The sequence below is a fragment of the Python bivittatus genome, unplaced genomic scaffold (assembly GCF_059951505.1).
Source record: "Python bivittatus isolate LINGU-HERP-01145 unplaced genomic scaffold, Pbiv_v1 ctg000580_np1212, whole genome shotgun sequence".
Classification (NCBI taxonomy): Eukaryota; Metazoa; Chordata; class Lepidosauria; order Squamata; family Pythonidae; genus Python; species Python bivittatus.
Genome location: NW_028277087.1, coordinates 23,440,393 through 23,456,388, shown reverse-complemented (window position 1 = coordinate 23,456,388; position 15,996 = coordinate 23,440,393). Strand labels below are relative to the sequence as shown.

General features: G+C 39.3%; 1 protein-coding gene across 1 annotated transcript; it reads right to left on the bottom strand.

Annotated features, from left to right (window-relative positions):
- Positions 1–6,627: 6,627 nt before the first annotated feature.
- SIVA1 (SIVA1 apoptosis inducing factor) lies at positions 6,628–12,983 on the bottom strand. Its single transcript, XM_015887496.3, has 4 exons — positions 12,653–12,983; positions 10,642–10,845; positions 9,304–9,460; positions 6,628–8,931 (listed from the first exon to the last, which is right to left on the bottom strand). The coding sequence occupies exons 1-4, from the start codon at positions 12,768–12,770 to the stop codon at positions 8,874–8,876; spliced, it is 537 nt and encodes a 178-aa protein (XP_015742982.1). The 5' UTR covers positions 12,771–12,983; the 3' UTR covers positions 6,628–8,873.
- Between the last annotated feature and the right edge of the window lie 3,013 nt (positions 12,984–15,996).

The window sequence follows — 15,996 nt, the reverse complement described above, 5'->3', positions numbered from 1 at the left end:
AGGAATGTTCAACTGTCACTGGAAAGGCATCCAGATGTGTTATAAGCAAATCATTCAGGGAAGGGGTGGTCAGGATGTGGGGCAAGAGGAATACTGTGATAGACAAGGACTCCTCATGAGCCACCACATGCCATACTTCAGGATAATGGGAGAGAGCCCTCATGGCCACCCTTAAGAAGCAGGATCATATAGAGCTTGGCTGCTCTTTAGCTACCTTGGTCCTAAGCTGTGTAGGCTTTAAAAGTTAGAAACAGGATAGTTAATGAAGATGCCACCCTATTTTGCATTAACTGTCACTTCCAAACACTTTCAAAGGGAGTGCCACATAGAAGAGATTTCAGCTGGTTAGGGCACATTACATATGGATAAGGTAAAAAGGTTGGCTAGGTTTAAAAGAAAAAAAGTGTACAGCTCATTGCCCTGGTCCGATAAGCAGATTGGGTGAGGTCAGAAAACCCAAAAGGCTGAACCATGACTTGGGCAGTGCAATAGGTGGACTGGGTTGAGAGAGAGTGACTGGTCCAAAGTTACCCAGCTGGCTTTCATGCCTAAAGCAGTGCTAGAACTCAGTTTCCCTGTTTGAATGTGTCTTCCTCATTAAAGACATCTTGTTCATTTTCTTAGATTGGTATTAGAACTTGATGAATACACTTATTGCCATAGTCCTGACTTTTATCAATAATGACTGGAGAACAGAGTGAAGCACCCAAGTCTAATGAATATAATCTCCAGGCTGAGATTGAATTTTCCACAACCAGAAATTTCTTAAACCAAAATCCTAGAACCCAGGAAACTCACCTGGTAAGAAATCATGGAGAAGACATCCAATGGCAGATTCCACTTCCACCTCCCACTGTCTTTCTGGCACAATCCAAAGCAAGACAAAACATGGGACAAAAAAAGGATTTTATTTATTATTTAAGGCTAACCCTCATATTCAATAGGGTTTAGTCTGAATCACTGCAGAATGACACTCAAGGAATATATCCCAGTGAGGGAGGCTACAGGTCCAAGGGAACTAATGCAACTTAGCTGCCTCCCCACCCCACAGTGATTCTAGATCTCCAAACTCACCCCCAAAACAAGCGCATCTAAGAAGTCCATAACTGGACATAAAATCCTCACAATTTGAAGTTCTTCTCATCCCTATCCACAAAGAAGAATGCTGAACTAAATGGCACAAGGCTTCCCCATATTTTGTTGGCCAATAGACACTTGGTATTTTGAGTTTATTGTGATGCTATGGCTGCTTTGGGGGTAGGAGTGCTGCTTACCTTCAAAATGACTCCTAGGGTATCTCAACCAGCCATAGAACAGAAAAGTCAGACAGGGCATGAAATTTGGAGGGCACCAAGGGACCCATTACCAGACACAATGGTGCCCATGGGCCTTATAGTGGTAGCGCTTGAAATAAGTCTTTCAAATGATCCAACAACAGTTATTACAGGGAAGGAGGATGAATTCAGAACAGCTGTACATTTTCCTAGAAAATTTATTCTTCTCTCCTTCACTTTCTCCTAATCGATGACCTGGTAGAAGGTGAGCTGAGTATAGAACAAAGCTTAATAGGTTGAACCTAAATTTGGGGGAAATTGTTAGGCCGCACTCACAATACAGGAATAGTTAAGAACCATGCAAACGTTTGTGCATGATATCTTTCCTTCATCGCCGATTATTGTCATTTGCAGTTAGGATACAGAAGAATGGCATGTATGGTGCTGTAGAGAGAAACTCAGAAAGCAAAGTTAGTTTCTTCTCCCTTAACAAGACTAGTGATTTTAGGATTTTGCCTACCAGTGCACCAAAAAGGATAACTGGCACACCTTCCCTGCTGCCACAATTGAGCTGAAAATTTGGCTTTCAAACATCAATCTTGTGTCACAGACAGCTCAGATCTAAATGGTATGGAAAGAGATGTAAGACAGAATGAGAACAGTAATGAAAGGAAGGTCAAACGCCTCTTTCCTCTTCTATTATGTGTTCCTACTTCCTATTTCACAGTGGTATAAATGGTATTACCACTTTCCAAAATGTTTTGCATTTCTCATTACATGCTTGAATTTCACCTGACTGAATATCTTATGTTAAAGCTCAAAACATTTTACAAGTAATATTTCAGATTTGGCCTCTGCCTTGCTGTTGCTTAAATTATATAAATTCTTTGTCATGTATAAAGCCAAATCATAGCTAGGAGAGCTGAACGTGTTTGAAATGGGAATATAGTTTTATGAAGAATAGTCACTTTAATTGCAGCTATTCTGTTAAAAAAAAATGATAATAAAGATACTGATATCCCTGAAGTTTTACTTTGATCTTTTGTAGAAGAGGATCATAATCAAATTTAGCAATAAACTCATGTTATTTGGAACTCAGACATACAGTGGGGCAAAAAAGTATTTAGTCAGCCACCAATTGTGCAAGTTCTCCCACTTAAAAAGATGAGAGAGGCCTGTAATTTTCATCATAGGTATACCTCAAGTATGAGAGACAAAATGGGGAAAAAAATCCATAAAATCACATTGTCTGATTTTTAAAGAATTTATTTGCAAATCATGGTGGAAAATAAGTATTTGGTCACTATCAAAAGTTCATCTCAATACTTCGTTATATATCCTTTGTTGGCAATGACAGAGGTCAAACGTTTTCTGTAAGTCTTCACAAGGTTTTCACACACTGTTGCTGGTATTTTGGCCCATACCTCCATGCAGATCTTCTCTAGAGCAGTGATGTTTTGGGGCTGTTGCTGGGCAACACAGACTTTCAACTCCTTCCAAAGGTTTTCCATGGGGTTGAGATCTGGAGACTGGCTAGGCCACTCCAGGACCTTGAAATGCTTCTTACGAAGCCACTCCTTCATTGCCCGGGTGGTGTGTTTGGGATCATTGTCATGCTGAAAGACCCAGCCACGTTTCACCTTCAATGCCCTTGCTGATGGAAGGAGGTGTTCACTCAAAATCTCACGATACATGGCCCCATTCATTCTTTCCTTTACATGGATCAGTCGTCCTGGTCCCTTTGCAGAAAAACAGCCCCAAAGCATGATGTTTCCACCCCCATGCTTCACAGTAGGTATGGTGTTCTTTGGATGCAACTCAGCATTCTCTCTCCTCCAAACATGACGAGTTGAGTTTAGACCAAAACGTTCTACTTTGGTTTCATCTGACTATATGACATTCTCCCAATCCTCTTCTGGATCATCCAAATGCTCTCTAGCAAACTTCAGACGGGCCCGGACATGTACTGGCTTAAGCAGGGGGACACGTCTGGCACTGCAGGATTTGAGTCCCTGGTGGCGTAGTGTGTTACTGATGGTAGCCTTTGTTACTTTGGTCCCAGCTCTCTGCAGGTCATTCACTAGGTCCCCCCATGTGGTTCTGGGATTTTTGCTCACTGTTCTTGTGATCATTTTGACCCCACAGGGTGAGATCTTGCGTGGAGCCCCAGATCAAGGGAGATTATCAGTGGTCTTATATGTCTTCCATTTTCTAATTATTGCTCCCACAGTTGATTTCTTCACACCAAGCTGCTTGCCTATTGCAGATTCAGTCTTCCCAGCCTGGTGCAGGTCTACAATTTTGTTTCTGGTGTCCTTTGACAGCTCTTTGGCCTTGGCCATAGTGGAGTTTGGGGTGTGACTGTTTGAGGTTGTGGACAGGTGTCTTTTATACTGATAACAAGGTCAAACAGGTGCCATTACTACAGGTAATGAGTGGAGGACAGAGGAGCCTCTTAAAGAAGTAGTTACAGGTCTGTGAGAGCCAGACATCTTGCTTGTTTGTAGGTGACCAAATACTTATTTTCCACCATGATTTGCAAATAAATTCTTTAAAAATCAGACAATGTGATTTTATGGATTTTTTTCCCCATTTTGTCTCTCATACTTGAGGTATACCTATGATGAAAATTACAGGCCTCTCTCATCTTTTTAAGTGGGAGAACTTGCACAATTGGTGGCTGACTAAATACTTTTTTGCCCCACTGTATACAGTAGGGATTTGTTGAGTTATCACTAGACTCTTAATTTGAAATGGTTGAAAAATATTATCCATCTTTGATTTTAAGTATGGAAATCATGGCAATATGTTGAAGACTAGAACTGAAATGTTAGCACCCAGTGAAAAATGGATGGAAAGGATGTAAATGCTTATTGAAAAATGGTAAGGCTGCAGGTATAGATGGTGTAACTGGAGAAATGTTGAAATATGGATATACTTTGCTCACAGAGTAGCTGTGTGACTTGTTTAATGTGTGTTTGAAGACTGCATCTATGCCTGAGAATTAGAAGATGGCCGTTGTAGTGTCATTACACAGAGGGAAATGTACCAAAAGTCAGTGCAAAACCTACAGAGGAGTTAGTCTGTTAAATGCACCTAGGAAGGTATATTCTGGTTAAAAGGGTACATAGTCAGGAAATGCATGACTAGATTTTCCTTCTTAGCAAGTGATCCATGTCCAAGTGGTAAAAGAGGGAGGGAATGGGCCCTCTGTGACACATGTGGGCAGCATACAGATAACTCTGATCACATGAGACTCCCCTTTCCACCTTTTACTGCTTTCCCCCTCACCATTACCATTATATAAACACGGTGTTGCCAAGAAAACCCCTCAGCATTGGCTTTTCCCAGTCTTACCTCACCAACCCACTTGACCAGAACTGCTTTTCACTTTTATATCGAGGACAAAACAGCCCTGTTTCATTCCATATCCAGACCAATACAGTATGCATTTTTTGGTTCAGATACAAACCACCTCTTCTATGCATGGAATGGTTAATGTACAAACTGTTATCTTTAGTTAGGGCAATGATGGTCTGATGCCTCCTTAGTTGTTCAATATAAATATGGATAAATATATAAAAATGCTTATAGTGATGTTAGAAATATATTGGTTAGGAATATCAGTGTTCATTTACATTTGTATGGATTAATGGATGATGTTTCTGAGAACCCAAGCAATGTGCAGCAAAATGTTAGATAGACTCTACAATGCAACGAGGAGTATGGATCTGCAACTGTATCAGAGAACATTAGTTCCATTTAACAAGAAAAGTAGGGTTGAATTATTTTAAGTTATACAAGTAGATTAATTTGTGTAACTTTACAGATTATTTACTAAAGCTAGGAAAATAGAAAAATAATATAATATAAAAAGCTTAGCAGAAAGATACTGGATAGTACATGTTCTACTACAAAGAATGAATGCTTATTGAAAGGTGGTTTGTTTGGTTCCTTACTGAATGTTTATTGAATGGTTGTGAATAAGAGTGTGCTTCTGCTACTTTGTTATATGGAAGTGAGAGTTGGGTATATCAGGAGAAAGATAAAAGGCTGAATGCAGTGGGAATGTATTAAGAAGCATGTGGCAAAACTAGAAGAGATAAGGTGAGGATGGAAGGAAGGATGTGAATTGGATGCAAATGTGAATAATTGCCAAGAGAAAATGTAAGAGGATCAAACTGCAAAACAAGTATTTAGAATGAGAAGTCCTGTGTAACCCTAACCCTAAGTATACTTGGATTTCTCCTTACCTTCTCTTCTGTTTGGTTTCTACTCTGTCCTGAACATTGGCTTCTACTGCTATCCAGCCTTGGGAAGTTGGCCTGGTGTTTGCCATATCTTGCTGTTTTTTTAACAAACCCTATTCCTGGAATTTAAAGGAGCAGGTGCAGAATAAAGCCATGCTCTGGACTTGTTTTCAGTGCTTGCCTGCTGCCAAAACCTTAATACAGTACTAACTGCATGCCGTGCTGCCTCTCCCAGTCAACTAGAGGGCAGCACCACAGCTTGTATTTCAACAGCCAGAATTCTTTATGGTCTACAAATTGACGTTGCAATTTGGTGGCTTGGGTTGCAAAGAATTTTTGTGGGATTGGGGGAGGTTGGAAGCAGGTGGGGGGGATGGAACAAAATTGGTCAGCTTGGGATTTTTTCCCCAAGTTTGTGGGAAGAGGCAATATCAGGAAAACCTGGGAGTGAGATAAATGTATTTTTTTTATGGGTATGCATGATTGAGTCATGTTTCTCATTGCAACTGGTTCTGCAAATACTTCTCTGCTAAGTTTCAACTATTTTTCCCCTCAACCAGAGATTTTTCAGTCATCTCCCTTGCTAAGAATGATGGTTAACATAGCCCTGCGCATCTGCCCAGAGCCACTTCCTCGTGAGATGGCAGTGACTAAATTTGAAATATAAATAAACTGGTACACTATGCCTCTGTCAGTGGCACACACCTACTTGAAGTAAGAGCCAATAGAAGGAAACCTAGAAACCTTATCCTGCATGCAAGTAAAAAGGGCAGATAGGGAAGCAAATACACTTAACAATAGTGTTTTGATGAATTAGACCGAAATCCATCTTCGGTTTTCTTTAGCTGTAATAAATTACAAGCTGGCATGAAGCTGTTACCACCCATTATGAGTTGTGTTCTACACAACTGGTAAGCAGAAAAACATTATCTTTAACCATAGTTATATCTGCTTTGATAAAACATAAAGCAAAATTTACCATCTCTTTATAATCACAATTTTTGTGAAATTGGGGGACTTTTTTTTTTTTTGAGGGAGTGGAACAAACCTTGAGTTAAATAAGAAAAATACCACAGAAGTATAATAAACATAACTGACAGGTAAGACAACTGTTTTCTCTTTTATTAGATCACATACTTCATTTATGTAAAAATCCTGGCTCAATTGCTAATTAAAAGGCTGTTAACAACTCTCTTCTTGGATAGGAAATAATATACTAGTGCGGACAAAAGCAGAACGTATAAAACAGCTTCATTTAAAAAAATACTTCTTGGATTTATACCCTTTCTTCTAGCAGTCTGACAATCAAGGAAGTTTACAACAGTAAGAAAAATACAAAATATAAACAAGGCAGTATTAACATAATTAAAATCTATATTAGATAAAATCAACATTTGCATTGTAGAGGAGGGCGCCATGATTGAGACAGGAACCACTTAGGTGAGTGGTAATTTCCATAATCATAAGCACCAAAAGCCCTTTCCCCAGGCAACATGGGTGGGCTAATGCATACTAGGAGAAACAATCCACCAAATATTTGTATCTCAAACCATTTGTAAGCCACTATCTTAAACTAGCCTCAGAAATAACTAGGCAGCAAATGAAAACTTGGGATAGGTATAACAGTACACATCATACACATCATTTGTGACTTTAAAATGTCTTCAGAGGCACCCCAACTGTATCCAGCCTGCCAGAGACCAGTAACCATTTGTAAACCAGCTAGAACAGAACTAGCACTTCTAGCCATTGCAACTTAGGCACCCAGTGCCAAAGCTGGATCCAGAATTCTGCTGATTTTGCCCAGAGCATGTTATCTTCCCACAGCATAGACTTGGGAACTACACAATAAATGCCATCGTGATTCAGGTTTCAGCCTGTTAATTGGCTCTTTGCAGCCTATAACTGATTCAAACCCTGTTATCTGCATTGATTCAAACCCTGTATCTCATTCACCTGATACAGATGGAATGAACATAGAACTGGATATCAACATCTTTCCCTAAATAACCTCTTGTTAATGTCCTCAGACAGTTGCTAAGAAGCAAGAGGACCGAGACAGAACATCATGGCACCCTGCAATTTAAATGGTACATGGTCCCCAAGAGCTACTGTCTGGAAACAGTCCTACAGGAATAAATGTAACACCCTATCAGTGTACACTCAACTCCTGTGCAGGGAGACCATACTGATGGCATCGAAAGCAAGTAAGAGATCCTCTCCCCACTCCCACCCCAAATCAGTTGGGTCATATTGCCTCTTTCTCCCAGTTCACATCACCCAAGGCAGTTTCACTCCTAATCCTGACTCTGTGAACAAACTGAATTTATTACAGTTTCAGAGTATTGCGCCATCACAATAAAGTCTTGTATTTCCCCACCCAAGAACTTATTTGCAGATATGAAACAATATTTCAGGAGGAGGAAGAGAATTCAGTTCTCAGAAAGACAGTATTAAGAATGCCAAGAATATTCTGATGCAATACCTGTTGGGATACAATGAAACAAGAAAATATTTTTTTTTGAATGTAAGATTTGTAGTATTGATTTCACATTCAAATTAAAGTGGTACTGATCTTAAAATATGGTAAAACTGTAATCATACCAAACTATAACATGCCCTTGTAAGTGAATTTTGCATATCACACACATTAGCAGTCATTATTTTAAGGGCCTGTGTCAATTATGTAACACTGTAAAAAGAGATACTGTGTGTTTGGTTTAACCTGTTTGAAGACTGTGGATTTGGTACCCATTACCATTTAGCTTAATACAGAAAGACATGCATCGTTTTATTTTTTCATAGAAAAAAAAATACTCTTAACTTCTTAAATATGATAGCAAGTCTCTTTCACATGGTAGAAGAGTTGAGAGCCACTTTGTTTTCAAAAGATGAATTAGCAGATTACAGGTAAGCCAAGAACTATTTTAAGATTAGTGATTATCAATTAGAAATCAAATCTATAGTTTTATTAGATACTACAAAAGCAATATGTTCAAGTATGTTCAAGTAAGCACACCCTGCTTACTAGGACATTTTTTAAATTCTCTAACCCCTAATCCCCTGCAGATGCAACAAATGGGTCTCCAAGCTCTACAAAGCAAATCTGAGGGTTGTGTGGGGAATACTAAGAATCTGTTCCATATCCTCTACAAGGGATATAAGATTCACATTTTATCAAGCCACACAAAAATCAGGTCTTATCAAAATATAAAATATTTATTATATTAAACTACAGTTACAGAAATATACAATATTTAGAAAAAGGCACTCCAATATCTCAAAAAACTCATTTAAAAGCAAGTTTCTTTACAACATCTGGTGATAACCAGTCCCTAAAAACAGCTGTTTATTCTTTGTACATTGAGCAGCCACTGCAAAGGATTTGATCTCCAACATCCTCTGATCTAAAAAAAAAAAAGGGGGGGGGTAAAAGTCAGTTCAGTGTACCTTTTTGATTAGTAAGTTCTAAGAGAACGCTAATTTCTTTTGTGGCTCTTCCACATGCAACAATGCTTTGTGACAAATTAAGCTGTGAGAAATAAAAACATAAAAATTGTCTTACTGAATTCAAGGAAGATCCAACTAGACAATCCTGACATAAAGGATTGATTTAGCTAATTAATTCAGCCATGACTAATAGTCACCAATGTTACTGAATTCAAGTAATAAATTATAGTGTGTAAAATATTCCCTTCTGTCAAGAATCAACAATGAATTTAATTTCTGGGTATCAATACAACCGAAGGAAATTAAGACTCATCTGGATAGGCACTTACTCTATAACTGAGCATAAGGAACAAACAATGGTACTGCAACAGCTGCAGAATTTGCTGCAGTTCTGGCATACGTATTGATCACACTGTGTGCAAACATCTTTGATGTCAACTGTTCTTATACAGGAGGAACAGGTCTTTGACATTCCTACTGGCAAAGCTGTGTACAAACAAATAGATTGTTAGATTAGATTTCAGCACTGTTTGCTATAAATAAACTTCTTTATAAAATAAATAATCTTCAAGATTTTTGTTCTTCCTAGCATTTTTCCCACAGGTGCGAAGTCCGCTTTTGTATTGCTTTATACAAAATCATCTACACTGATCAAAATAGATTATCTAATATTTTAGATAAGGTATCTCTTAATGCCACTGGAAGATACCGGAATTGAGCCTGGGACTTTTTATATGCAAACCAGGTTGTACTATTTTTCATACACTCCTACAGTTTCATTACACCTGGTAAGATCACTGAAATGCAATTTCAGGGCTTTGTCTTGCATTTATCCAATGAATACATCATTGCATTTAACTTTTACATGATATATTCAAAAATCTATTTTCAGCAAGACAATATCCTATATACATGCAAAATGTCATATACTGGGAACAAATCTTGCTGCTATTTGCTGTCTTCTCTTTTTAAAAGGAAAACTAGCTAGATGTATCCACAAGCACAGGAGAGTCTATTCTTTCACATGCACTTCACTAGAAACCAACCAATTAAAAACCACATTGGCAAGAATTTATGTCATTACACATACAGATATAGCTACCTTGAGTATAAAGACACATTCAATTCAGCACAGCTTCATAATATATTCTTCTCCTAATACAAACAGTATTGTTCTTGGAGTGTGCTTGGAAAATACAACAGATTAACAGTTGTGAAAGAAAGAAAGTGTGCATGGCAACTGAGAAAGAAATTTACACAGGCTGGGTGGCTATCTTTAGAGTTTCTGTAGCTGTATCATTTCTGCACTGCCTAAATGAGATGACTTCTGAGGCCCTTTCCAACTCTATTTTGTATTCCTTAAAAACATATTGCAAAAAAGTTAGTGCCACAGAGCACATAATATAATTCTAGATAACTGCAAATAACATAGTAATACTACAGACTTAAGTATTGAAATGCAGCTACTACGAAAATGATCCAATGACAGTAATATATGAGCACAGGTTTAATCATAACTACAACTACTGGATTCTCATATTATCGCTGAAAACAACAAACAGCAAACAACAAAAGTCTAGGTATAAACAATACATGAAACAGACTGAAAACAGCAAATGGAAAATTAATAGTACACAGATACTTGGCAGCTAACTAACTGTGCTTACCCATTTCACTTGCACAGGGCTGTCGAAGTTTTCCATCCTGTCCAATTAACATTTGTCCATTACATCTGTGCCAAGAACAAATTTCTGATCTGTCTATAAGTGGTTCTGGATACTGTGCAATTAGATATGTTCCCACTGCACTTCCATTGCAGGCAGTGTCCATATATGTTTGAGCGCCTTTGAAGAGCAGTTGTTTGGTTTTCTCTGCCATATGAACAAGAGCAAAGATGAGAATGTTATGAATGATATTCTGTGATAATTGTACACCTCCACAGTGACACTACTATGCATCATCCAATTTGGGTCTATCGCTGTTCAGCTGCAAAACTTCAGACAACCCCTAGATGGCAGCAAAGATGATTTCAGTTACTCTCTACTGCCTTCTAGTGGCTGTCTAGGTTTTTGTAGTCCAAATATGGTACCCCCCCCCCAATCCAACCAAGAAAGAAAATTGTTAGCAACTTCCAAAAGTCTCTCCTTTCCTGCAAGGAATTTCTAGTTGTAGACAAATCAAGAACATATGACCTACCTAATACCAAGTCATATTGGTTCACTGAGCTCAGAATTATGTTTGCTGTTTAAATTCTAAATACCTCAGTTCAAGTTGGTTTGATATATTATTAGCTATCACAGTACCATAGTGGCAGCAGTTAAACAGGAAACATCTCATGTGCAACACTGCACACAAGACGTCTCTTCTGCATTTTCTACTACCTATTAAACCCTTCATTATGAGAGCAACTAGACCATTTCTCACCTACTGCTTATTACACAAGAGTGGTAGAGAAGAAGACCTTACAGGACAGCACATACATACACTACTCATCTTTGTTTCTGAAGCAATTACATATATTGATTAAAATTGGCACAACTATCAATTATGACTGAATTTAGTATACGTACTTATGAGTGACCAAAACATAAAAGAGAGTCAAATTTCCTGCATGCCATACAATCTGAAATATGCAACTGATCTTCGTCAACACTGATGTCTAACGTATTTTAAAGTAAATTCTGAACAATTTCAGAATCTGTTTTAGGGGGAAAAAAAAGAACTCTACCAAAAGTAGACATATCCATGTAGACATATAGAGCTATGTATAGAGAAGGGATAATATTTCATTTTTTTTTCCTAACATGCTCCACTATGCAAAGATGGGTGTTAGTTCCCAAAATGAAATGCTATGCTCCTCTTGTTTACTTATTTTCCCCCCAGGGGTGGGGACTGTATTACATCCATGAAGTCAAGAGACTGGGAAACCTGTCTGCTGTGTGAGTAACTACACACTTTATATATATAAACGTGTAAACAGTAATACTATTTACGTGTGTAAATAGTATATATATAGTTAGCTTAAGCGCTAAGGATGCACAGATGAATACAGATGCTGAACAGAGCAAAATATAATGGAGATTAAACTATTTTAATCTTTTAAGCTAGCAAGAACATAAAATAGCCTTGAAGATGAAGCACGAAACACTTGGAGACGTTAACTACACGCAAACTGGAAGTCGCACAACTGAGCGCACTCTGCTTTCCGGGCAACAAATTCAAGTTCTGAAATCAAGCGTGTTTGGGGAAGCAAGGAAATCAAATGACACGGGCTCCTTTGACAAATTAAAAATGACCCCCGCCTTTCTAACAAACGCCCTGTGTCTCCGTCGCCTTCGTAAGCGACGCACACAGAATATCGGCCAAAAGAGCACCTCTGGGAATACACAGAGCGCTTTTCTTCTCACACGCCCCTCAAGTCAGAGTGGCCGGAGACTCAGCACCTCTGTGTTAACAGGAAACGGGAGAGAGGGGAGCTTCGCTTTCTTCCTCCAACAGCCGCCTTTCCAGAGGCCGAGAGGGAAACAGGCGCGACCCGCTCACGCCAGGGCAGAAAAGCCCCGCGGGGGCGAAGGGGAAACGCGCCCTCAGCAACGGAAGGAAACTCCGGGTCTCGCGAGGACAAGCCCCTCGAGCGCTTTCTCAGGCCGCCCCTCTCCGTCCGCCGAGTCGCCTCACCGAAGATCTCGCGCCGATACCGCTCGCCCATGACGCCCTGGCTCAGCTCCCTCAGCCGCACGCGCGTCTTCAGCTGCACCGGGGAGGAGTCTGCGAACGGGCAGGAGCGCTTCGGCATCCCTTTCCCACCACGCTGACCGGCGCAACGAGCGGCCCAGGCACGCGCAGCTCCGGGTTGGCGGGACTGTTACCACCACCGTTTAATCTAGTCGTGCCCTCCTGCGCGGGAAAAGGACCTCGAAGCGCACACAAGCCTCTGGAGGAAGCCGCCGCCGTGTCTCAGCCCGCCTGCTTGCTCACCCGCCTTTACGTCATCGCACCCTCAGCCAATCAGGAAGCAAGGTGAGGACGGGGGAGAGAGGTCGCTGGGAGTCTCCCGGCGGGCGTTCGCATTGGCGGGGAGAGACGTGACGGCCGCGGGGCTGGGCTGGGCGGAGCGGCGAGAGAGGCCGCGGGCGAGGATTAAAGCGTTCGGGCGACAGTGGTGGGAGCTGTGGAGTAGACCGCTTTGAAAGCGTTAGGATCTGCTGAGTATTCTTGAATAAGTTTAGCTTTAGGATCCGAGCGTTGGAGTCAAGACCCCATCAAAACCACAAATGACATGGGCATTTACCTGATCACCGTGGTTTACATTTATAGTAAAATTAACCAAGAATTTAACTTGTATGCGCAAAACAAACACGTTTAAGGACTAGGTTTATTCGATTGCAGCCTTATGCAAACTCTTCACTGAGGAGTGCATTTTTAAAATTTACTATGAAACGGATATCGCGTTGGACAATGAAATTATTTTTCACGGTGATAGGATGCCAAGGTTTTTCCCAGTCATAAATTGGGAGGAGGAAGCTGGTGAACTGAAGTCCAGGGTTAAGAGTGAAATGTGGCTTTAAAGACAAACGTGAACAATTCCTACATAGTACATCTATCCTACAGGCTTTGCAGAATAGGCATCTCATCTGCATTTTGTACAAAGCCTGGCCAATGTGCAAAATATCCAACAATACTATTTGTACAAATTAATGATTCAGCTTTTATTGAAAAATTATACAACTATACCACTATACTATGTAGAATTTATTTTATTTGGTGTAGAATTTATTATATTTGGTGATCTTGGAAGATTTTGGCCATATCTAATTTTTTTTTTAAATATTATCATTTATTCATAGGGATGTAAATCCCTACGGATTCTCAGCAGTATACAAATTACCTATGAAACAATAAACAATAATTTAAGAAACTAAGAAATAACAAAAAGTAAACAGATGAAAAGCTAGTCCAGATTGATGCAACATGCATAGTTATGGATGCACTTCAGTATGTCCACGTATGCTGCTACTGTGAGAGCAGTACTGGTTACCACTGGGCTTCCAGATGCAATTCATGGTGCTAGTAGTCACCTGCAAAGCCCTATATGGCACAGGGCGAGGGTATTAGTGGGGCCATCTATCTCCTATTATCTTTGCCTAACAAGATCTGACAGGTTGGCATGCTCCAGGTCCTGTCTATCCGTGTATTTTACTGGACCCAGAAGGCATGCCTTATGTTTCACTGTGCTTGCCCTGTGGAACAGCAGCCCCCCCTCCCTTTCCAGCTCTAAATGGCTCAGACCCTGACCCTGCTGGCTTTTTTAAAGACCTTGTTCTTCCCTTTGGAACTGTTGTGTGGGCTGTTACTATGTGATATGTAAATTACTGTCCTGGTGCTATATGTTTCTTTGCTGATTTTTATGTAATCTGATGTTATTAACCCTTGTTGGCTGCTGAGAGAATGACTGAATGAATGTAACATGACCATAGTACTCCTGAAAACAAACAGGTAAGCTACAGGTTTAACACAAGATCTGTTGGGAGAAAATTTGAAATCAGATAGAATACATAAGTACATAGAGTACATAAATTGACTATGCGTGTTCTTATAGACAGTTAATACCAATAAGAATTTGTTGGTTACATAAAGGTAAATTTTGGCTGACATTTCTTTCAAATTGAGGCCAATTCCTTCTGACTTCAATCCAGATTGGCTAGGTATTACCACCTAACCTAATTCAGAGGGAAAGCAGGGAGCAACCAGCAATAACACATTTGCTTTGGTGGTGCTTCCTGTTCATGTTACCCTCTTTGTTTTCAGTGTAAAATTAGCATATAATTTGCATCTATATAATAAATGTTGCTGCTGAACCTTATTCTCATATAGTCTCTTATATACTTGTGTGTCTTTTACTGATACACTTTTAAAAAGCTAAATATAATTAAATCATTAACTTTTCAAGTCAGCTATACCCCAAGTACTGTATCAAATTTAACATTATTTTGCATACTTGTATTAGTCTCACAGCATCTTGTTACTGGAAGAACAAAGATGATGGAATTACATCTGAGTGCCATGAAAAAGTTGGCAAGTGCAGGGAAAACGCTAATAGAAGGGTGATGTGGATTAAACAGTATATAAAGTGACACTTTAGAGATGAGACTAAGATTGTAATTTCTGAACTTTCAGATGTATTATAAAAATAAGGAACCTCTTTCTTCAAACACTAGTGTTTATGGACCAGATTCATGTCAAATCTGGTGTAATCACTTCTGTATTAATGCCAGAAGTGATTGTCAATTTCCTAGGATTCAGAACAAAGAGACAAAATCTTACTTTCTCATAAGGCTTTACTGAGCAAATAAAAGATCTATAGGATAAATACAGGTCCATTTACAATATACAAAATAGTCAAGAGAACAGTTTTAGTGCATTTGTTGAGCATGTGGTTTATATTTGCTATATCAAGAATTGTGTGGCAGAGTACATCATAAAAATGTTAAGCCCAAAACCTGACCTATTCTTGCTTGATGTACAATTAAGACATTTTCAATGTCTTATAGTGTTGTTCCCCACATTAACTGAGTCATAACATATTTTAGATAATGACTGCATTTAAGCAGTGTACTGAAGTACTAAATTGCTACAGCCAAATTTCACATCAAGCTTCAGTATAGTAGGAAACAATCAAAATACAATATATATTCTTCATGAAGAATGAACTATAACATAATGCCTTACTAAATATTTAATTCAATGGTATTTTATGGGAACAAAGATTTCCGTTAAAATATGCCAAAGTTAATAGAGTCTCTATGGATATCAGTTTAAACAAGTGCAAACTAAGAGGCCTAAGGAAGATCCACTGACCTGAATGGGAGCTACCAAAATTTTCTTGGACAGCTCCCATTCATATAGGTGGGAACTGTGTGGAAATATTTGCCTATGGTTTGTGGCTGCTAAAGAACTTAAGCTGCCTATGTGCAGGACTGTAAGTGATTATAGCTGGCTTTGCATGCAACAGATACTCACTT

What these genes read in the sequence shown, in the direction of transcription:
- SIVA1 (XM_015887496.3), bottom strand. Translation starts at nt 12,770, where the DNA reads ATGCCGAAGCGCTCCTGCCCGTTCGCAGACTCCTCCCCGGTGCAGCTG. An exon ending in GTATCGGCGCGAGATCTTCG is followed by an intron (nt 10,846 to 12,652) that starts GTGAGGCGACTC and finishes TTCATATGGCAG; the next exon opens with AGAAAACCAAACAACTGCTC. An exon ending in GCCCTGTGCAAGTGAAATGG is followed by an intron (nt 9,461 to 10,641) that starts GTAAGCACAGTT and finishes GTTTGTACACAG; the next exon opens with CTTTGCCAGTAGGAATGTCA.